Raw genomic sequence first — 23,511 nt, 5'->3', positions numbered from 1 at the left:
AACCTGTCTCGTCCCGACAAGCTTGTCGACCGTCCGCACACCGGCCGAGTTTCGGCGCTCATGGGAGATGAATGCGCTTGCGTTGTCGATGGTGCCGCTTGCACAATGCAGGGTCAGTGTTTGGGGATCGGACCTCAACTAGTCAAAAACACTGAAATCCCATTGACTTTATCAGGTTTCACTGCTCTCCAAAAGAGATGCTGTTTTCTCGCATCCAGAATGTCCCGGCTGGCATCCTCTAAATCTGCCAGAGTCACACTGTCCTGTGGTGTGTGTGTGTGTATGCAGGGAGGGGAGCTGTGTGATGATGGAAAACCTTCATGGGGGGTAGATCTTATGGGCGAAGCCTGTGAGCAGCTGTTCCACAGGTGTAGTTTAAGGATTATGGGCTGCTGTCTGAATGGGGCTGTGGGGCTGGAGAGGTACACTAGGAACCCGTGTTGATCCTGTGTACCCCACATTACCTCTCTTTTTTTTTTTTTTTTCCATAAATCCTGACACAAAGACAAATTTAATCATTTTGTGGATCAAGGCCGTTTGTATTTATTTCATTTTCCTTGTCATATGAAGCTTCTTGTTGTTCTACCATTTTTCCACCACACTGTCATCTGTTGTCATTTAGCCTCTTGTCTTCACTTAAATTGTTTTCCTTCTTGTCATCTTGATTTTGTTTGTCTCTTTTGAATTAAAGGCTGGAAGTTTTTTAATATTCCCTTTGGTCACCCCTCGGTTTTCTCTCCCACACAAACAAGCGTTGACCTGTGTTTTATACCCTTTTATTGTTTCACTGTGTTTTTATCACTTTGAGTCGGGGTTAAATCATTGCACAAATAAAACCAAAACAGAGAGAGCGCCTGTGTCCTATTTTTGTTTGATTCACTTTCTGCCTCTCTTTAATTCTCTTCTGTAGATCTGTGCCGATCTGTCGATTTGTTGTTCCGCCCCCACATCACTTGATTACCATATTTAAAGAGGAGTGGCATTTTTAAAGTGGGTGGCAGATGAGTAGTACTGGGAGAGATTAGCGGTTTTGTCTTTGTCATCTCTAAAAGCAGTGACGTGATGTCATGCTCTGCTGAGCAGCCGTCCCATTTTCTGGATCGCCGCACAGCGCGGTCCCGTGGTTAATGGAAGAGACTGTCCTCAGTCTGGATGAGCGGTGCTAGGTAGCCTGCGCTGATGGCTGGCCTATAAACTAACAGATCTGAGGTGAAGGAAAAAGCTGTTTTACTGTATTTTGCACATGTGGAAACACAGAAAAATGCATCAGATTTGAAAACCGTGGCAGGAAAAGGAGATCTGACCGATGCTAAATGTTCTCCTTGAAAACTGCCGTACTCTATGTATTTACATGCACATGCAGATGCAATCACACACATGCACACACACACTCTAGCAGCAATAGGTGTGCAAAGAAACAAACATATAGGCAGATAGAGTTGATTAGTGTTCACCATGAAATAACTTGCAGTGTTCTTTTTCTTGATATGTGTGTGCATACATTGTTGCATGTGTGTGTGTGTGTGTGTGTGCATGTGTGTGTGTGTGTGTGTAGGTGGTATCCCAGACAGTCAGCCTCGTGGACTTGTCCTGCTACAGCCTGGAGGCAGTGCCTGAATATCTGTTTTACAGCCAGGATATCACCCACCTCAACCTACGACACAACTTCATGAGCTTAAAGGGGCCCGGAGGCCTGCTCAACCTGCCCAGGTACACACACACACACACACACACACACACACACACACACACACTCACACGCCCTCACTCTGCTGTGTTTTAGCCAAATACCTGCTACTAAGGGTGACAGACGGTGTAGGCACACCACTTTTCAACAGGAAGGTTCATGCCCTCATGTCTGCGAGCATTGGCTGTTTTGAAATATCTCTCAGCGCGACAGTGAATCCCTGCCACCTCTGGGAGTGCTGCTCTGCTGACCCCGACCCTGACCCTGCGCTCGGACCCCTCCCAGGAGATCAGCAACATATCATCTTATCAGGCGCTCTGGACCGAGTGCTTTATTAAGAGCTGGGCTGTGTGTTCCTCACCGGTTGCAGTGTCGCTGTGTCTGTGAGGATATATACACACACAGGGCTCGGCATCCACTTTTTTGGCTCACCAGCCACTGTGGCCAGTGGTTTCCCACAGTCACTAGCCACGCAGCATTTTCACCAGCCACAGTCCCCTGACCCACACAAACTAGTACAGTGGAAACCTCTTATGTGGATCAAAAAACATGGGACAGAATCATTCCTTTACCAATGCTACTTAAATAATTTGCTTATTGTTATCAAGTTGTCCATGTTCATTTTGGGTCTTTTCATATGTGAACGTAAAACTAAAGCAATTATTTATTTTATTTTATTTTATTTTATTTTATTTTATTTTATTTTATTTTATTTTATTTTTTAGAAATGCACTTAGTAGGCCTATGTCTTCCTTAGTATGTTCTTGTATTTGAGCTACTGGAACACTTCATTTAAAAGCCAACTTCCAATTAAACATCAGTCGCTGATCGAAGCCAGGTCAAACATTCAGATCTGAACTCAAAGCTGCTGCGGTGCGTCAGGCTGTTGATGTCACTGCCTGTTGACAAACTGCGGGACGGGGCCGGCTTCCCCTGCCGGGGGAAAAGCACCTCTCTCCAGGCAAAAGCTGTGGGTTTTCCTGTCACATCCTGCTCGCTAGTTAGCACCAGACAAATCACTCATAATTGTGACAGCTGGCTGAGGCATTAACCTGTTAAATAAGGCATATACGGAAACGCACTAAAAGCAATGACAGCCACACTGAATTTTTCCACACTCACTGCGCCAATTTGGCTCATGCTATGCTCAAGGACGTATTGTCCCTCCCTTCCTTATAGGGTCCTCGTGCACTACAAATATAGGCTATTTGCACAAGCTGCATGTCTTAGTAGATATAACTAATGCCTCTTGTTGTCTGGATCCAGCATTAGAAGTTGCTTTGTATTTGTGTGCATGAGACGAAGAGCACTGGTCCCTCGTGCACACTGTCTCTCTCTTGCTCTCATTGTCCTCCACCGCCGACTCCCCTCCTATATCTTTGCCACCGTCTCTGTCACTCCCTCCATCTTGTTTGTATATTTAGTATCGGGGTGGGAGGATGGAGGGATGTGGCCTGTGCCTCTAACATATGTTGTGACTCACGGCAGCCACTTCCACTCCTGGCAGCACCTGGGGGATCGAGCGGAGGTCGGAGTTGATGCGGATGACCTTACGGTGGAGCTGCACAGAGGCTCCCTCTGTGAAGCCACACACTCCCTCTCCCTCTCCTCTCCCTTCACTCTGCATCACTTCATTCATCACAAGTCAGTCTCCTGGAAATGTCTCACAGATGTGCGCTGATGACGAAAATCTCCCTTTGAAACAGCAGGCCCGATGACCCCTGTTGTCGCTTTGCATGTATTGTAATAACCTGCATCTTGTTTTGTTTGTTGTATAGGCACTTACATTTTTGCTCTTCTCCATCTGGCTTAGTGATTGCGGATACTGTTTTTTGTTGTTGGCGGTACAGTAGGTCGTGGGTGGGTAGGTTTTGCAAGATATAAATTTGTTTATTTGTTTACTAAGATCCCCAGTAGTTGCAACTTCTCTTCCTGGGGTCCACAGATTAAAAAAAAAAAACACAACACCAGTCCACAAAATACAGGTGGATCTCAAAAAATTAGAATATCACGGAAAAGTTCATTTTCCCCCATAATTTAATTAGCAGTGAAACTTGCTCATATATTATAGATTCATTACACATAAAGTAAAATATTTCAAGCCTTTTTTGTTTTCATTTTGATGACTACAGTTCATCAAAATGAAAACTCCAGTATCTTCACAATACTAGAATATTACATAAGACCATTAAAAAAAAATGATGATACAGACATGTGGACCATCTGAAACGTATGTTCATTTTTGCACTCAATACTCGGTCGGGGCTCCTCTTGCAGGAATGACTGCTGCAGAGGTGTTATGGCACCCAGAACCCTCTCAAAAGTCACAACAACAACAATAATGCTAAAAAAAAAAAAAAAAAAAAATCAGAAAACACAATAAGATAAAATAAAATAAAAAAGCTAGTATTTAACTATAGACACAGTTGAGGAAAAAGGAAAGTGAAAGTAAAATACTTAAAAAAAAAAGAAGAAAGAAACAGCAAGCCTTTAGACAAGACATTTATAACCAATCATGCAGCAGAAAGCACATGACCACCTAATTTTAGTAATTCCATCAACTGATCATATTCAGCCTTTTGTGATTTGGGATAGATTTTTAATACTGACAGTCTCCTTTTTCCCAGAGTAAACTCTTGGTGAGTGATGCCGCTGTTTGTGTATATGCTGCCTAATTTCCACAGCAGTCACCCTGGGTTTCAGGCCTGGCTGTTCAGCCTCAGCTGCTAGTGTCATGTACCTCTTTTTTATTTATATCCCTCGTCCACTGCATTCTCTGGTGGCATAGCGAAAAGCTCTGCAAGTAGACAGTCCACTGAGAATGTGGACCACAGTACCAGGTCAGCTATTATGCTGGTGCTCGTCTGCCTCATTGGATGTTCCACAGAGAAATTTTTACTTCCACAGCAGACACTCACCTTTCATTGGTTTCTCTTTCTTCTTTTCTCCCCACTGTTCTCTTGCCATATCATAACCTGCTCATCCTCTGTTACCCATGTGGATGGAAACAAACAAACACTAGTTCAAATTCATACTTTCGGTTTCTATTTGGTTGAGGAAATGCAAAATGCAGCTCAGGATTTTTTTATATAATTTAATTGAACCCTCTCTCCGGTGCAACATGAGATCACAGCTTGTCCAATAAAATATGGAGACTCATCCTTGGTATATCAGGCTATAGTGATGCTCACTTGCTGCTGCAACAGAAGCATTGTCATGACTTATTTTTCCTCATAAACAAGCCTGATGGGATGTCAGTAATTCAACAGAATAAACATACTAAACCAAATTTTGTTCTCTTTTTACCTCCGGTACCTGCCTGACTCTTCTGTCTCCCCTCAGGTTTTCCCAGCTGAAGAGCCTGAACCTCTCTCACAACCGTTTGGGTGTGTTCCCCGAATCTGTGTGTGAGATCCTCACCCTGACGGAGCTCAACCTCTCCTGTAACGGTCTGCACACGCTCCCCGTGCAGATAGGCAACCTTAAGAGGTGAGACACAGGGCGAACATGGTGGTAAATGAACCTTCGGGTTAACCTGTCAGTGTCTGCTGGACGCCCACATTTTACCTTACCTTTTTTTCCCTGATAATTACATTTACATTTTTTTTTTTTGTGCTTGTTGGGCAAGTTGTGGTCTGTAAATGCAGAGGCCTGTCACAAGCATTTAAACACAAGAAATCAAAAAAACGACCGTTAAATATATCATTTTATTGATTTTTTTTTTTTTTTTTTACTAATATTAATTCTTTTTTTTTTTTTTTTTGTTAATTAGCATGATTGTTGTACAGCAACCACACTCATTTTGTCATGCATACATTTATTTATTTATTTATTTATTTGTCTGTAAATTTAAAACTGGCCACCATCACACAGTTCATATATCAAAACATGCAGAATCATGATTTATTCAAAGTCACAAAATCTGCATAAACTTGCATAGGTTAGTTATTGATATCATTTTGTTCATTGATACTCCGTTTGAGTATACCTTTTGAGTTATTCATGTTTAATAATATACATATATTGAAATTCAATTATATAGACTTCCATGGCATTTATAAGTCATCCAATGTGTACAGCAGAAATTCCATTTAACTTTCTAGTTGACTCTATATGACATGTCGATCAAACATGCACACTCTTATCATGATATACACAAACACGCAAAACCAAACTAATCAGTTTATCAGCTGACAGCAATCACAGCCATTTTCTTCAGGAAATGCTTCTCTCCTAGTTTGTTAAATGCCTTTTTTCACATGTTTTTGAAAGAAATCATGCTTTATTTGTCAAATGAATTGAAACCGGCAAACCAAACAATGTCATGTTTCATTCTTTTCCCATCTCATCTCACCACCTTCCATTAGATAATCTTCCTTTCAAAGGCATTTCTACTTTTTTTTCCTTCTTTACTGTTATGGCAGCTTCTGCTGGCCTTTTTACACTGCCTTTATATATCGCCACAGTGCTGCTTGCTATTTCGTTTAACCTGCCACCATTACTGGGGGTTAAAAAAATCTCACACACTGCACACACATGCTATGCATATGTACAGAACGCACAAAATTCTGTATTTTAAGTTTGGACTACAGGTGGTTTAGAAAATAACAGCAACAGCACATAAAAAGCACAGAAATAAGCACTTAATCACAGTCAATGCACAGATGCTTGTTGTTCACTATTAAACTCAGGGTTTGTATTGGTGTGGCCAACCATCATTAGACAGTGTGATTTAGTCTTCAGGTCCGATGAAATGGGTGGAAACACCTGAGTGCCTTTTCTCTTTGGTGAGATGGTGGGATGCACAAAGCAAATGATGCACAAAGCAAATGAACTGAGGTGGATAAGTTTGTACAAGCTGACGTATCTGAACAGAAGGGATATCATTGAGTTCATCAAAGTGCACAATGTCACAGAGAAAGTAACAACAGAATATGAAAATGTCTTTTGCTTAACTCACAAACTGTAACTGTACTGTAATTTCACTGCTCAGGTGGTTGTGCGCACTCACCATAGAAACCTCCCAGTGAGGGGAAGGAGGGAAGAAACTTCGCTGATATTCTTCAGCTGACTTTGTTTATCTTTCCATTTATTGAATTGGAAATACATATAATTTAAAATGTAAATGAATGGCTTATATTTCCTCTGGTTCTGAATATTTTAGCAAAATGGGTGTGTATTGAGTTACAGAGATTTGAAGGATGAAAGAGATTATTTTTCTTCTTCATGTCCTACCCTGCAAATATCTGTCTGTTTATCATAATCTAATGTAATACATCCATAATTAATGCTCTCGTAAATGGAGTCGCTAAAATGTATAAAGTTCAAATGTTTTGTTACACAACCAGATTAAAGCAGGCAGCTTAAACCAGGCCGGTTTTCATGGGGCCTATTTAATGAAGGCTGCAGCTCCATATACAGTGATTCCTGTGACTTGAAATGGACACATGCAGATTTTTCAGCCTCCCACTGCAATCTGGTGCTCATAGCATAGCAAAGTAAAAAAGAAATTCAGCTGTTTTCCTCTGCCTCCAGTCTGCAGACCCTCTCTCTGGACGGAAACCACTTCAGCTCGCTGCCTGAAGAACTGGGCGGCCTTTCCCAGCTCAACAGCCTGGGGCTCTCCTTCAACAACTTCCCCCACATCCCTGCTGTGCTGGAGAGACTGAGTGCGGTGGACAAGCTGGCCATGGCCGGGAACAGAGTGCAGAGTCTGGAGTTGTGTACTCTGGCCAGAATGAGCCACCTGAAAAACATTGACCTGCGGTAAGAGGCCGGTCCAGGAACAAACAAGCTTTCTCAGCCAGTCTCTGTCACTTAACACTCTCTCTGTCTCCTTCCTCGCTAGCCTGCACTCTTTCCCCTCGTCTCCTCCCAGTTAATACACCCATCAGTCACCGTGTGCATAAAGTCGGATCAATACACGACAGTTATGTAATGAGGGGGCCCCTCCTGTGACCATAAATCACACAGTGACTGGTAGAACAGGAGGAGACGAAGAGCACAGGTTGAAAATACCCCTGCTCCCCCCTGGCGCTGCCTCATCAAGTCATCTTCTTATAAAAACCTGTTTTCATTTCTCAATCCAGTGCGGATTCGGGCTTTGACAGAAAGATGGATCCCCTGAAACACACACTTTTTTTCCGCTCTATTCCCACTGACTGTAAACCTCAGCTTTATTAATGCCATCTCTCCCTCCAGCCTTCCCAGCCTCACCTTGGGAGACAAATTATTGGCTGGCAGTGGTAGACTGTGTTTATACGGGCAGGGTGCACCTGTGGTGGATTAGCAGGCCGGCTGGTCTCATAAAATAAGAGCCTTTTTTTTCAAAGAGGTTCGGGGGATGGGGCAGGGAAAGCCTGCATCTCATCTGCCATTGAAAGGCTTGTACGATGCTGCAGCTTACCTGACGGCCATGAACTCAAGAACGTCTCTCTGCCCTTTGCTGTCTGTCTGTCACGGCGGCATTTTCACAGAAAACTCAAAGAACGAGAAGTTAACTAGTTTTTATGCCTCCGTGCTGGCTGACACAGGCCGGACACATTCTGTTTTCAGGTTGTCCGTCCGTATGTCCATCTTTCCCATTCTCGTGAACGTGATGTCAGGAACAGCTTCAGGGAATTTCTTCAATGTGGCACAAACGTCCACTTGGACTCAACGATGAACTGATTAGAATTTGCTGGTCAGAGGTCAAAGGTCAAAATCACTGGGACCTCACACAACACATTTGTAGCGATAACTCAAGAATTCATACACTAATTATGACGAAGTTTCACACTACTGTCTAATAGGATAAAATGATGAAGTCATGACATTTTACATCCAGAATGTGAAAGGTCAAACTTCACGGAGACATCATAATGGTCTGCAGAAACACTTTCCTGGCCATTATTCAGTGAAAGAACTCCACATTTTCACTTCACTTCCTCCTCCTGGATGGCAGTCAGGCCCGGGAGCCTCCTGTTCCTCTGGTAGTCCACCACGAGCTCACTGGTTTGGCTGCTATTGAGCTTCAGGTGATTATTGTTGCACCATGTGATGAAGCTCTCTATCAGTCCTCTGTACGCCTCTGTAAAAAAAATGTCTTTAAGTGAAGACACCATGTTTCTATTCACCGGAATCATACATGTCAGTGCAGTGATAACTTCCACTTCACCAAAAATACCCTTAATAGCTTTTATTAAATTCCTTCAAACTGCTCACGACAAATATTACATGAGTCTGGACAGACATGGACGTGGCAACTGCAACTTGCCAGGTTTGTGGAGGCACACGGCTGCAAGGCGGTAATTCTTGTTTCTTTGTACATTGAGGCCGATTTTAAATGTGACACCATTAATATCAAACCCACTTGACTGACTTCAAAGTTATGCTTGAAGGTATAGCCCAAGGTTTTGGGCAAAATACCCTTTATCCACTTACCCAGACTGAGAGAAGATGTTTGAGGTACGTACAGAGGTGAAAATATCAAACATCTTGTCTCAGTCTTGGTAAGTCAGAAAAAGGGTATTTTGCCCAAAATGTTGGAGTATTCCTTTAAAAGTAACATGTAACAACACCCTGCATAGAAATGTAGGGTCAATAGCACAGTATTTGTCTTTTAAATGTACTGCAGTAGAAGTCATAATTTTCCCAAAAAAAGAAAAAGGAAAAAAAACAAAAACAAATACTCCAGTAAAGTACAGATACTTGCAGAATGTACTTTGTTTCTGTCCTCTTGGTACCTGCAGCTAATTGCATAAAAGTGGAGTTGTGTATAGCCTTAATATTTCATTCATGGGTTTCTCGTGGGCTCTGCACCAGCAGTGGGCTTACATTTCCTGTCCTTGTGCTGTGCTGCTGTCACTGCAGGCTGAATGGACTGCGCTGCGTGAAAAGTGAGAGTCTGGAGGCAGTGAGCCAGGTGACCCAGCTGGACCTGAGGGACAACTGCCTGGCCTCCCTGGACCTGAGCTCTGTCTGCAACCTGGAGACCCTGCACTGCCAGCGCAACCAGCTGGGCACGCTCACTCTCAGCGGCTTCACGCTGCGCATGCTCCACGCCAGCAGTAACCGTGAGTGAGACGCCTCGGGCCCTTCTCTCTCGTGTCGCGGTCATGTCACAAACATACATGTGTGGCCCAGATGTTTGGCTGCTGACGGCTGCTTTTATGTGCCCACAGGCCTGACCACAGTCAACATCTACCCAGTCCCCAACCAGCTGACGCACATGGACCTATCACAGTGAGTCCTGGCTGTGTACAAGAAGCAGCCGCAGTCTCTTTGTTTACACATTTTTCAACTTAGGCACCGTTGTCTGAAAATACTGTGTTCCAGTCAATACCCAACACAGTCAGAAGTAGATTCCCTACCAAGCCGGTTCACAGTATTTGGAATACTCATATTTTGCATCATAACATACTTTCATTTCAAGATGTTCGTCTTGAGATTGAGTTGTTGCGTGGGCAAGTATTTCTCTTTCGTTCTCCTCGTTGTCAACTCTTCCTTTTCTTGATTTTTGTGTGTCGTGAGGAAAGGGCTCGCACAAAGATTCACACAGAGACTAGAATGGACAGTTTGAGATTTTCTACTCTTACGTGTCAGAGCGCCCTAGGATATCAGTGGCAGTACAATAATGATTTGCAGCGTATGCCACACCATTATGTGCAAGGCAGTGATGTCAAATGAATGCATATTACACACAGAGCGCCTTAAGCCTCCTCTGTATGAATATTAGATCGCATAGGCCCATATGCAAATTCTCCTTCTCTGCAGCCTGCAGTGGTAAAAGATTTGAGGATTCAAAAGGAGTTTTCATTTAATTAAGTTAATCCTGCAAGCCTTTAGCCTCTACGTAACATTTAATCTACTTCATGTTTGTCATACAGGATAAAAATAGAGACGCACAGGATCCAGGTCCCGCATCCGGTAGGATCCGGACGTTTTCTGTTTTTGTGGATCTGGCCGGATTCTTAAAAAAAAAAAAAAGAAAAAAAAAAAGCCTGGAGTCACGTTTATTTGCAGCCAGCAGCCAGCTGTGGAAGTTGGTTGCTATGGAGGTGGGCCGCGTATAATCCATATTCATACGACAGAGCTGTGTCTATACATGGCTTTGGTACAGACTGACATTACGTGGACGCAACCAAGAAAAGCCCCATGTAGCTGAACTCCAAAATAAAACACCTTGTGACTCTGGTATTTTTTAGTTTATCAGTGGATTCTTTGCTGAAAAGAACATACTTATTTCAATGACACTGAATCTTTGTATTTATTTAATCATTTTACTTCCAGCATCCAGAATCCAGATCCAGAAAAAATATGGACCCAGTGGAGCCGTAGTTAAATACCTGTATGGTTGTAGGCCAAAATACACGTGATAAATGCTTGTTTGAAGTCAAATCAGGTGTTTTCTATTTCTTAGCTCTGTTAATTGAGGCAGTGTAAAAAAGAACCATATAGTTCTCTCTTTTTTGTCAACTTCTAGTATAGAAATTCATTTTTTTATTCGAATAGAGGTGAAGGTCATTTTTGCTTTTCAACTAACCTAATATTTATTGCAAAGTAGTGATTACTGTTTAGGCAGCTCTCTGTCTTCTGGCATAATGCTGACACTACTCACTTTGTGTGTGTGTGTGTGTGCGCGCGCTAATACAGGAACCTTCTAGAGTACCTTCCAGACTGGGTGTGTGATAGCAGAAAGATTGAGGTGCTGGACGTCACACACAACCTCCTGTCTGAGCTCCCCTCCAGGTTAGTGGCTCCTCTCTGTGGTCCAAGCTGGATCTTCTCTGTTCTTATTCTGCACGCATTTAATTTAATTAACGCCGGCCTATCCTGTCCAGAATCAGCCAGTAAGTTGTAATAATAGACACCATCAGGTTGTAACTCTCCACTCTACTGCCAAACACATTTTTCAGGCCGATTTAATTATGGTAGTGAAACCATGAAGTACGGTCTGATACAAATGTCACAGAAATATCCAGTGAAATGTTAATCGCCACATGATGATAGGTTTACAGTTGCTATTTGTCTTTTTGTGGTAAACAGTGTCTCTCTGTGTCAGCCTTTGACTTGCAACTGTAAAGCGTGGCCGTCCTGCAGCGCTTGGCTCAACGCACCCATCAGTCATTGCCATCCCACAACGCAACCATTTGCATTTGAATGAGACTCCACAAAGCTTTTGCAAATGAGATGATATTCCCTTTCCCCATTGTAGCCGCTCATGACTTCTGCTAAGATTTCAGGAGAACAAAAACAAGCCGCGATGATGGTCTGCGTAGACAGCCAAGTTGAAAAGGGCATTGATGGATTAGTCGGTTGCCGTGCCTCAAGATTTCGCCGAGTTTCACAAGTGGTCGGGTCCACGGGGGGAGATGATGCTCTTTGTTTCTCTTGCTCTTTTTGACGGCCTCTCTCTCTCTCCTCATCTAGCTCTCTGACTTCTCTTTTGGCCTCTGACAGACTGCTCAACAGCTTGAGTTTGAGAAAGCTGCTGGCGGGAAACAATCGTTTGCAGAGAGTGCCTGACCTACTTGACCACGTCCCTCTGGAAGCCCTCGACCTCCAGCACAACAAGCTAGGCGAGCTCCCCGAGAGTCTCTTTTACAAGGCCTTAAAGTGAGCCTCTCTCGCTCCCTTTTTCTCCCTGTTTCTCCTCTCTTTCCTTCTCCTTCTCTCCCCAGCACTTGTTACATTTCTTCAGTCCTCTAGCAGAGAAATCCGATGCAGTGAACCTCTTTGAAAGTTCAGCCCGCTGTCTTTTCCCTACATGATTTCAGTGTGATTGCTGGTATCCTGATACAGCTGTTTCTGGGATGAAGTGTTGAATGTATGTCAGGGCTAATGTGTAGATGATTAGACCATTCCACACTGTAACCTGAGCTTCATTTGCCCTCCTGTTTCCTGTGCCGTAAATAGTTTAACGCCCATCAGCAGTGCAAGTGCTCTAATGTACTTTTCTGTCTCTAATTCTGAGATGTATTTCACACTGACCGCATAGCGTCTGCTGGATTTCTCGTATTGTTTTCTAAGAGCTGTAAATTGGGAAATTAATGGTTTAACAAAGGAAGGAAGTGATGCCCGTGATTGGCAGTAAAAAAAAAATCAGGCGTGACGCTGTTGTAAATGGGTTAATGGCTCTGATAAGACTTATTTGCATTTGCCCCAGCCATGTAATCTATACATAGAGGCAGGCATAATCACAGCCAGCACTTGGGAAGTTGCTTTTCAAAGTGTAATATATTGCTTATTAATTATTACTCCTCATTAAAGGTAGGTAGTGTGATTACATTACTGTATTACTTTCTGCACACAGCAGCTTGTTAACTTACGCGTTACTACTTTGACTAATAACTAGTCTCTTAACCACTTCTACCCCATTCTTCCTTATTCTTCAAAGTTCATGTAATGATTTAAAATAAACAAATGAACAAAGTGCCATAACTTGGGTAGCCTTATGCCTGCAAGCTTACAGTGGAAAATCCTGAAAAACAAAACAAGAAATGATTGTGTAGAGTAAATTATATTCAGGGCTGCTTATTAGAAGAATAACAGTAATTACATTAAAAACTGTCCATTAGGCCAAATGAAAGTCAGCACTGCCCCACCCACATCCTGACTCTCTGGTCACAAGCACAGTTCTCTAATCTTTAGGCCACAGTTCCCCCTGTACTAGTACTGAAGTAATGGTCATATTTGATTTTTGTCTGTTAATTGTTGTCTGTTGTAAGTAACACACATTAATTACAACTGTAACAAAAATAATACTTTTTTCATACATTTTTTTTCATGCAGTACAATTTTTTTTTGGCCTGTTGTAAAAGGGTGTATTTGTGTAGGCTGGGGCCTAAACAGTCTTGGACTTGCATCAGCTGACTTTGGAAAGCTGAGACTCTTGTGGATTCAACATTTGATTCATGTGTGATGATGTTCGCCCCCATAGGAGCCATTTCATTGTAGCCAGACCATTGTTTGAAACTTGACACCAGTGTATAAAATGATCTATAGTGACCTGTAGGATAATCACCGTCTCATGAAACTTTACAACCACAAACTATGGACCGAGGGCATTCAGAGGATGTCTGGTTTCCCAGATATATTGACGATAAGGGGAGTTTCTGAGCAAATGTCATTTGGAGATTTTTGACTACTTTTTTTCAGTGCTGGAGTGGTCAGTAATGGTCCCATTTTGCACCAAATCTGTCCATCCCAACACCTTATGACACATAATTGAGAATGGGAATGGCTATCATATGCTTCTATCATAATGTTCTAAACCCATGCACACTATAAACTTTTAAAATTTGAATAGAAATACAACGTTTGTTACAGATTTATGACTAGAAAACTTGACACACAGTGCTTATCTCGTGCAATAACCAGTTATACTACTCCATTACTCAGATGAAATTATGTAACTGGTTTCTGATATCAAAATGGCAAAGTGACCAGGTTCACACTCTGCGGGGTCAGAAGGACATGTGGAGGAGTCAGTTCAGTTTGTACTGAGCGGCAGCAAGATCATAATTATACAGAAATGATGTACCGCTGGTGCTGGGACTACTGCTGCACATCCCGGGTTTTAGCAGTCGGTGTCAATCGATGTTCCGCCTGCAGGGATAAATTAACAGTTCATGATGAGGCGGCCAGGTGCACATGCATGCTTGTGCGGCTCATTCCTCGGGCTTCCCTTCCTGCACCATCTCAGACACACAGACGTACACATATAGGTTAATTATGTACAGTTGCACAGTGCCGACCAGCTGGACCGCTCCTGGCGCTCTCCACCTCCTGACCGGTGCTCAGTCCCTGCCCCACTTGCTACAGACTGCTTTACTGAACACAAGCTTAAATACTTTTGGCACTCTGACATGCGTGTGAAGGCTTGTACTTTTGAGGCTGCTGATTCGATTCGGCTGAAAATACCCTCAAATTAATCCTCACCGTCTGCACTTAGTCATACTCCTTGTGTCATTCAGATGCCCCCAAACAAATGAAAACCTCGAGCCAGAAAATCTGTGCTGCCGTCCAAATCCACACAGCTTGATGAAATTCATTTTGAATCAGACTGTGCTCATTTGTATAATAATACATCTCTTTTGTTCGTCCTTTTTTTTTTTTGTAGTTTAAAATACCTGAACGTGTCAGCCAACGCTCTGGAGAGTATTCCTCCCAGCAGCCAATCAGAGGAGAGCCTCAGCACACTCCAGGAACTCTACCTAACAGGGAACAACCTGAACGAGAACTGCGGCGCGCTGCTGGTCGGACACCAGAACCTGCGGGTGCTTCACATTGCCTACAACCAGCTCCTCTCCTTCCCTGCCAGGTGCCGCACAGCAGCTCCCCTGTCAGCGTTTTCCTCCATCACTCCTCATTTTAGATGACATATTTGAGGACAGAGATAGAGTCAGGGGTAAATTCTGATATAAAATGGCTATCACCGTGGATTTCAATGGATATCAGCCAGTTTTTTCAGAGCATGAAATTGTTATTGTCATCTGTCATCTTTGCAATCTGTCATGTTTGTCATTTGATGAATCCATTCAAAGCATTCTTTGAAAAGGGGCCTATTCACATCAGGTGGACTGGAATAACTGTATTTTCTGTTGTCATATTTATTTGTCAGATATTTTTCTAGCAACTTGAATTTGGCACATCTTAATTTCGATAAGAGTTAGCAGCGGGTGACAGTGGTGGTTTCTTGCAGGCAGGCTGGGAGTTATGCTTTGCTGGTGTTAAACAAATGATTGCTAAAAAAAAAAAAAAAAAAAAAACAGGAAAATTTCATCTGGCTAGTTGTTGTTGCTTGGTTATTATATACTCATTTCACTGACAATGGCAAAGAATGGAAATAAAAAAAGAATTGGTGCACCCCGGTGGCTCACCCGGTAAGAGTGTCTCCCACTTGTTAAGACTTGCTGAGTCCTGATCGCAGCGTCCTGGGTTTGAATCCGAGCCCAGGCCCTTTGCTGCATGTCTTTCTCTTGCATTTCCCGTCTCTCTCTACTGTGACTATTAAATAAAGCAGAAATGCCAAAAAAATAAAAAAATAAAATAATTGAGTAAAGGATAATCCATGATCAGGTGTGCATGTGAAAAATGCCTTAAAGTCCACAGTGGCAACAACCCGTCTCTTGGTTCTTTGCATCCACATATTAAAAATGAGTGGATTGTCACACTTTTGCATTTGCTGTATGTTTTGGATGCAAAATCTTGCTTCTGTTGGAGTTTGTTGCTATGGTTACAGAGGCTGGTGCAGAACTTTATGGCCAACGTATGAATTTAGTTCAGCAAGCAGACTATGTGTGGATTACACGGTTTTAGCGCACACCCTCCAAGCAATCAAAAACGACTACTCACCCAGACCATGGCATAAACTGTAATAATCTCAGTGTATTCTTTAGAGTTCAGTTACATCCTGAATTGTCTCATGATGGGTTGCAATCAAAAAATACATTTGAGAGCAAAACTATCGACGCTGTGAAATATTTTACTGCAAGTAAAATATTTAAGTATAATAAGTATAATATCTTTGTAATCAAAACCTTTTGTTTGCAACCCCAAAAGTTTTGTTTATGATTCCACCATTATAATGTAATGTGATTGTCCTGTAATATTATTACCACCACCTTCTGGATGATTACGATTACATTCTAAATGTGCATGTTGCCAAGCTGTCACTCTGATTGAGACTGACCAATAGAGACGTGTCTTACATTTTTCAGCATAAGTCCCGCCTACCAGATTCAATTCCACAGCAAACAAAACTTTTGGATTTGTTAAAAAACGCTTCTAATTCACATGTGAATCACAAATTTATTTTACTTGCAGTGAAACATTTTTTGATTGCAGTGTCAGTAATTTTGCACTGGAACCTATTTGGTGATTGCAAACCTGTGTGTTTGATTCCATAATAAAGAAACAAAAATAATATCATGTCCATGTGGGGAGCAAAAGAGGCCTAACGCATTGGCAGAAATGTTGTTTTGATATAAAACTCCTACAACAAGTATCAATGTTTGTATATCAGGTGGAAAAATGTTCGACTCATGCAATAAAAGAAACAGAAACAGTTTCCAGCTTATTTCCAGAGGCTAAATCATCATTAGACATTAGGCAGCGGGTTCCAAGACAGACTCCCCACAGTTAAGTGGCATTCAAGTCAACTACCTGTTCAGCTCACTGTAGTATTTTTTCTTTTTTCTTCTTTAGTAAACTGAGCAAGCTTGAACTGCTGGAGGAGCTTAATCTAAGTGGCAACAAGCTGAAGACCATCCCCTCCACTGTGTCCAGCTGTAAGAGGCTGCACACCCTCATAGCACACTCCAACCACATCAGTGTCTTCCCAGAGATACTCAACCTGCCTGAGATTAAGGTCAGACCTGCTCTCTTTTTTTTTTGTCTCACCTAACCAGTGTCTGGTTCTGTTCAACCTGTTTCAGGCCGCGTGCATTGTGTGTGTGTGTTTGCAGCTTGTAGACCTGAGTTGTAATGAGCTGACTGAGATCCTGCTGCCTGACTCCCTGCCTGCCACCCTGCATGAGCTGGACCTGACAGGCAACAGCAGCCTGATGCTGGAGCACAAAACCCTCAACCTCTTCAGGTGAGCACCAAAAAGCAAACAACGTTTTGGACACGGAGAGGTAACAACCAAATTAACTCCAGCACAAAGCATAAGCGCAGGCACCGTGATTTAGATTCTACAACAGTCTGGACACAAGCTGGAGGAAGATAGCGGGATGGCTGAGGGAAACAAAAGAACAAAACAAATGAGACACAAGCTATGAAAAGGCTTACCTAGCTTTAAAAAAATCAGAACACAAAAACAAACGTAGAAAGAGGGATTCTTTCTAATTAAACATGCCTCCTCTTAATTTTTGTCTGTAAATAATTACATTGTATTTTCTCTTCAGCCTGATGCCACCTTTCTTAAATAGTGTCTTAATGTTGTTGGTTCCTTATGCAAGAGGTATTTGGAAATCTGGTGCAAAACTGAAGGCAGTTGTCTTTTTGTTCTTGTTAATATTTTGTGCCGTTTTTAGTACACCTGAGCTTTGGTGGCCATTTGCCTTATGGTAAGGGGCATTATCACCTTGGAACATAAAAGTAGCCACCCTGAGGTTTTTGGTATTCAAAGAGATGGAACCCACTTGCTTTGAATGTATCTATTAAGAGTTTTATTCCAATACATGAAATACATGATTTGAAAAAATTGAAGCCTCATCTGACAAAATGCTGGTATTGCTGTTATGAAGTAAAGAACTTGGTGGGTTACCTTTCAATAATTCTTTTTTAGGCTTAATAGTCTGCGGTGTCTGGTTTTATTTTTTTTCACTCACTGTTTATGTTATATCATGGGTTAACTACGAGGAGATTTATCTGAATACAGGGGTAAAGATGCCTCAAAACGCTCCATGTAAACTGATAAATTCATCTCATGGCCAATTCTTAAAACGGATTGTGGCATTTTAGTGCCTTTTTAGGCTGTAAAAGTCAGGTCAAAAGTCAACTTGTGGTCGCTATTGTCAAGTTTACCATTAACAAGTTGGTCAGTCATTTGCACAACTTCTTAGCAGTGAACATTTACAAGTTAACTAGTTCACAAAGAACTCATGGATGTCCCATATGCAGGTAAAAAATTTAACATGATGAGTAAGGAATATGTTCAGGACTCTTCTACCTTCTACTGTGTTTCTTTTCTCTCTTTTTTTTTTAGCCACATCACCACCCTGAAGTTAGACCAGAAATCAGCCATGACAGCAGGAGATGTAATGAATGCACCCACTCCATGGAACCACGGTTACTCTGAAATGAGCGGCCAAAGAAACAAGTGAGCAACACATTGTGTGCCTGTAGATTTCTTCAACATTCAGGCTGAGTTCTTAACCAGATGATTCCCTGTATAAAGACAAGGATGGTATTTATTGTATGCTTCCAGGTTATCAGCAATTAAAATGATTTGCTTTTTTTACTGTAGCAGTAGTAAGTTGTTTGATGTGCCATTGCTGTACAAACCCAGAACAGGTCTAACACTGGGTCCATCACTGGGACTGACATCAGGGTATGGACCTTCTTTAAAGAGAAACTAAACCCCAAAGCCAAATCTCTGTGAAGCCTGATCTCTAATGGTGAAAAGTCGAGTGCCTGCTCTTTGGTGCTAGTGGTCAGGCGTCCTTGCTCCCAGAGTAGCTCCTTTATGTCTGTTCATGAGGGAATGTGTCATCTATATGTTAACAATTATCTATTGTTGGGGACAGGTTGTGTGTGTCTGTGTTGGCGGTAGACCGCTTTGGAGACGGTATGGGGGCATGTTACGGCATCTTTGACGGGGACCGCAACGAGGAAGTGCCTCGGCTGCTGCAGTGCACCATGGGAGATGTTCTGTCCGAGGAACTACAGCACTCCAATGTGGACAGTGTGTACATGTGCAACACCTTCTTGACCTCACACAGGTTAGTCAGTCTTTTTTATATATTTGTTTTATACTTGCAAATAAAGTGATAATGGCAGAACCTCTGCTGTTTGGATTCAACCGCTAAATAGAAGGCTTTGTCAGCAGATTTGTCTTTGTTTTTCATGATACAGGAAACTGGGCATGGCTGGCCAGAAACTTGGTGCCTCTGCCCTGCTGTGCTATATCCACCATGAGCCCTCAGATTCAGGAGGCTACTTCTGCCTGACCGTGGCCAACGTGGGCAGCTGCCAGGCAGTGCTGTGTCGAGACGGCCAGCCTATAGCACTCTCTAAGGTTTTCAGCTTGGAGAACTGCACTGAGGAGATGGAGAGAGTTAAACTTAGTAAAGCCATTATCACTGAGGTAATGTAGAACTTATGGAAATGTTGTGTTCATAGTGTATGTTCACACCCAAGCCATTACTTAAGACAACTTTTGATCTAGTATTAATGTGCAGCTTTATATTCAGAGGTATATTTACTACGAGATTATGCAGTCATGTATTATTCTAAGAGCTGAGCTGAACCCCATCTGAACTGAGGTTTCGATTTTACAGGATAACAAGGTGAGTGGAGTGACATGCTGCTCTCGCCTGCTGGGTTGCTCTTATCTGTCTCCCTGGGTGCTGCCCAAGCCCTGGGTGCACACTGAGCCTCTCTGTTCCCAGGATGACTTCTTGATCCTGGGGAACCGAGCACTGTTTGAAAGGGTGTCATACCAGGAGGCTGTGCGCACTGTTCAGGCCGTGCGGGATCCACGCGCAGCTGCTAAGAAGCTGTGTTCACTGGCCCAGAGCTATGGTTGCAAGGACAACATCGGGGCCGTGGTTGTGTCTCTGCATATTAGTGAGGACAGCTGCACCTGTGAGCCGCCGGCATCCACTGCTGAACACCGGGGTCCCCCTTCGAACCCTTTGCCTGTGTCAGTGACCCCAGGCCCCGGTGACCCAGCCACCCTTTCATCCAGCAGTGGCATCGTCTCTGAGTTCAACAGTGAGACATCGGCTTCAGAGGTGGGCAGCGAGGCCGGGTCCACCGCCTCCGATGAACACCCCTCCTCAGGCCCTGCCTCCCGCCCCGAGAGACGCTGTAGCCTTCACCCTGCTACTACACTATGTGGGATCATGGTGCCAGGTTCAGCTGGGGTAGCAGCCCACCCGGTCTTGTTCCAGCGGCAGCCCTCCTGTGCTACATTCTCCAGTAACCAATCTGACAACGGGCTGGACAGCGATGATGAAGCTCCACTTGAGGGTGTGATCTCCAACGGCAGTAAGCTAGAAGTGGAAGTGGACATTCACTGCTGTGCTTTCCAGCTACGGTCAGGGGCCCCCGAGAGTCCCAAAGACCTGGACCTTGAAAAGCGAGGCTCTGACTATCCCAATGGAAAAATGCGCAGGCAGAACAGCGTGGTGGTGTCAGCAACAAACGGCTGCCTGCTGGCTGTTTGTGGGAGGGAGATTTCTGACCTTAAGAAGTCACCTTCCACCTCAAGTTTGTTTGGGAAGAAGCTGTCCAATGGCTCTGTTGTAGCCCCTGAGGACAGTCATAATCTCATTGAGGTGGCCTTGGAGGCTCCTAAAAAGAAGTCAGGCTACTTTACAGCCCCAGCCCAGCAGGATCCTGAGGACCAGCTCATAGTGCCCCCCAGTTTGGAGCAGGATGTCCGGGAACAGCTGAGAGGCCAGAGTCCCCTGGTTTCAGGCCCCTCAGCACCATCCACACCCCCTTCCATCAGAGACCCAGTTTGGGATCATCCACACCCCCCTGCCACTGTGCTGCATCAGCGGGACCTTACCCCTACCATGGTTCCGGCTTCAAGCCCTGCTCCCATCCTGCAGCAGGAGGTCTATGATACTGCCCTCTAGATGGGGGGGCACAGCACAGCACCACGTGGCGGCAATCCTGTGACCATGCTTTACCAGGGAAGTAAAGGATATTTCTGTCATACACATGGGATATTCCAGTTCAAGTTGCAATTCAGATCTTTTATGAAGACAAGACAGACCTGTGGGACCTCGATAGGTACTACAGTATGGACGCTGTGCCGTCAGTGTGATGCACTAAACCAAGTGTCTGAGTGTCTGTCTGAGTATCTGAGATGAGAAGGCCACCAACATCACAACTCATGAAATGAGGCTGTGAAAAGAAAGGCGGGCATTCGCAGGCCAAAACAAGTGTCTGATCTGAAATGGAATACCTCATGTGTTTAAACATTGTCGAACATGTCAGCAACATTTCCCTTTACTTGGAAAGTCAAGCAATCCCATGCACAATCGAGGGTGTGTGCATGGGATCCTGTTGAGTAAGGTAATTCATAATCTCTAAAGTCTCCTCTCCAGGGGCTCCATGGCCTCTCAGGTCCTGGAGAGAAGCCCTATGACTGAAACTTGAAAAAGTGCCTACTGCAGATGACTCGGCTTAGAGCTCCCTCACAACCTGGTTGTGCTTGGGGTTGTGAGATTGTTAGTTAAATTTGGAGGAGGGACAGTGTCTCCAAGAGACCATCACTGGCACAGCTACTTCTCTCCTCTTCCTGTGGAAATCTGCCAGTATAAATGCTAATAAAGTGCATAGATGAAGCTGAAGACAAATTAATTGCATTTATATCGCCAGTAAAGTTATGGTTGGATATTTTGAACATTCCCACCCAACATGTCTAGAATCCTCTGTATAGGACACATCTATTCTATAAAGTAAAGAAGAGATTCTGAGCTAGCAGGCAGCTGACGCAGCAGTGAGTGTTGAGTTGCTGACATCAAGATAGAAAAGTATTGCTAGAGGGGGCAATGCATTTTGAATAGCTCTCAAAAATAATATCAAAAAGTCATTCACACAACTGTACAGAGCCGACGTGGTGTAGAATTTAAAAATCCTTATAACACTGTAATCTCTGACAATGCATGGTCGAATGATCTCATTGCAAATTGCTTAGAAAAAAAAACATTTTAATTCAATAGGGTTTCTGGTCAGTGGAGAATTGATTGAAGATCCCAAGATGTTTGGAAATCATTTAATCCCACATAATCCGTTGAACAAAAGTCTGTCAGAGTACAAAATTTGGGTATTGTTGGGTATGCTTTGTGAGAGACAGATACAGTATGTGTATGTACATCATGAAAATAACTTTACAGGTATTGAAATAGATCATTGTAGTGTAACCAAACTTTTGAGGCTGCTCGCCATTGAAATTCATAATCTGTACCCATCCACCGATACCTCTGCAGACAGATTCAGTGAGGATTTGTTAGACATGCTGTAGTGAACTACAGTACCACTGCAGCCTCAACCTGTAGTGAACTGCTGTACGACAAGACAGTTTCTCATTTCGCTGAGCCTATTTTCATTTAACTCTTTAATGCACCACCCTCCCATCCAGAGTTAAAGTTTGTAATTTTGGCCCTTTGTAAACCCATTGTCTTGCATTGCATAAGATCTGGTCTTCAGTGTGCTGTTATGAAACTTGCAGTACAGAAGCAGTCGGTTCCATGTTCCAGGTGGATGTGATATTGCAAATGAACAATAGCTTCTATAATATTTAGGGCACAGGATCAAGTTATGTCTAGCTATGACTTAGCATAGACTTCTTTTTTTCCCCTTAACAATCACTCTCTCTCTCTCTCTCTCTCTCTCTCACACACACACACACACACACACACACACACACACACACACACACACACACACACACACACACACACACACACAGAGATGGTATAATTTTTTATTTATTTTTTTAAATCTCTGTGGCACCCAGCCCACTGAATTAACATATAAAGAAGTTATGATCATTGAGGTACTGTAAGAAGAATGCACTGTTTCAGATTATGTCCCTTGCTATGAGAGTCTGTAGTGTTTTTTTCTTCATACATTGGTAAATACTGTACAAAAGAAAATGACAGGAGCTTGTGTCCTGTTGGAGTGAGTGGTGTATTTGACAGACCTGAATGCAGGTTGGATTATTGATTGAATTATAAGGTAGACATTGTGCAGCTCTGTAAACCTCAATTTGCCCATTCCTTAACACCCCACCTTGTGCCAAAAGAGACAGCAGGTCTGCTAAGGCTGCCATGTTTGTAAAAGGGCCAAAGTTGGGTAATTACTCATGTCAGTGATTACTACATTAGATTTTTATTTTTTGGTTGGCACTACAAATGGATAGTGGTGTGATTTTAGCATTCCACAGGACCTTTCTCTGTTCCCTTTTAGCCTTAAAGCCACACTACTTGGTATATTTTTGTGAGGAGGAGACTCTTGGTTTCATCCCTCTCATTTTCTCTGTTTGTGACTCTGTTTGCATGAACGGTAAAGAGAAAGCGGTCTTAGCGCTGATGAGGAGGCAGTGGTTTATTAAATTAACCCTTCTACCCTCACTCTGCTAAAACAGGAGTGAACGG

The 23,511-nt window shown here is 43.1% G+C and overlaps 1 protein-coding gene across 1 annotated transcript in view; it reads left to right on the top strand.

Annotated features, from left to right (window-relative positions):
* phlpp2 (PH domain and leucine rich repeat protein phosphatase 2) overlaps positions 1 to 22,054 on the top strand; it is a 49,003-nt gene extending 26,949 nt beyond the window's left edge. The window contains exons 6-19 of the mRNA XM_030079189.1: positions 1,556 to 1,710; positions 5,030 to 5,176; positions 7,223 to 7,453; positions 9,539 to 9,741; positions 9,850 to 9,910; positions 11,321 to 11,416; positions 12,128 to 12,283; positions 14,790 to 14,990; positions 16,877 to 17,039; positions 17,137 to 17,267; positions 18,381 to 18,494; positions 18,922 to 19,116; positions 19,250 to 19,481; positions 19,675 to 22,054. Coding sequence (XP_029935049.1) covers positions 1,556 to 1,710; positions 5,030 to 5,176; positions 7,223 to 7,453; positions 9,539 to 9,741; positions 9,850 to 9,910; positions 11,321 to 11,416; positions 12,128 to 12,283; positions 14,790 to 14,990; positions 16,877 to 17,039; positions 17,137 to 17,267; positions 18,381 to 18,494; positions 18,922 to 19,116; positions 19,250 to 19,481; positions 19,675 to 20,982 — 3,393 coding nt within the window. The 3' untranslated portion in view covers positions 20,983 to 22,054. The remainder of the gene's footprint in view (positions 1 to 1,555; positions 1,711 to 5,029; positions 5,177 to 7,222; positions 7,454 to 9,538; positions 9,742 to 9,849; positions 9,911 to 11,320; positions 11,417 to 12,127; positions 12,284 to 14,789; positions 14,991 to 16,876; positions 17,040 to 17,136; positions 17,268 to 18,380; positions 18,495 to 18,921; positions 19,117 to 19,249; positions 19,482 to 19,674) is intronic.
* Positions 22,055 to 23,511: the final 1,457 nt, after the last annotated feature.

The sequence above is a fragment of the Myripristis murdjan genome, chromosome 3 (assembly GCF_902150065.1).
Source record: "Myripristis murdjan chromosome 3, fMyrMur1.1, whole genome shotgun sequence".
In the NCBI taxonomy this organism is placed as follows: Eukaryota; Metazoa; Chordata; class Actinopteri; order Holocentriformes; family Holocentridae; genus Myripristis; species Myripristis murdjan.
The sequence above is the reverse complement of the archived record's forward strand: the minus strand, read 5'-3'. Positions and strand labels throughout refer to the sequence as shown.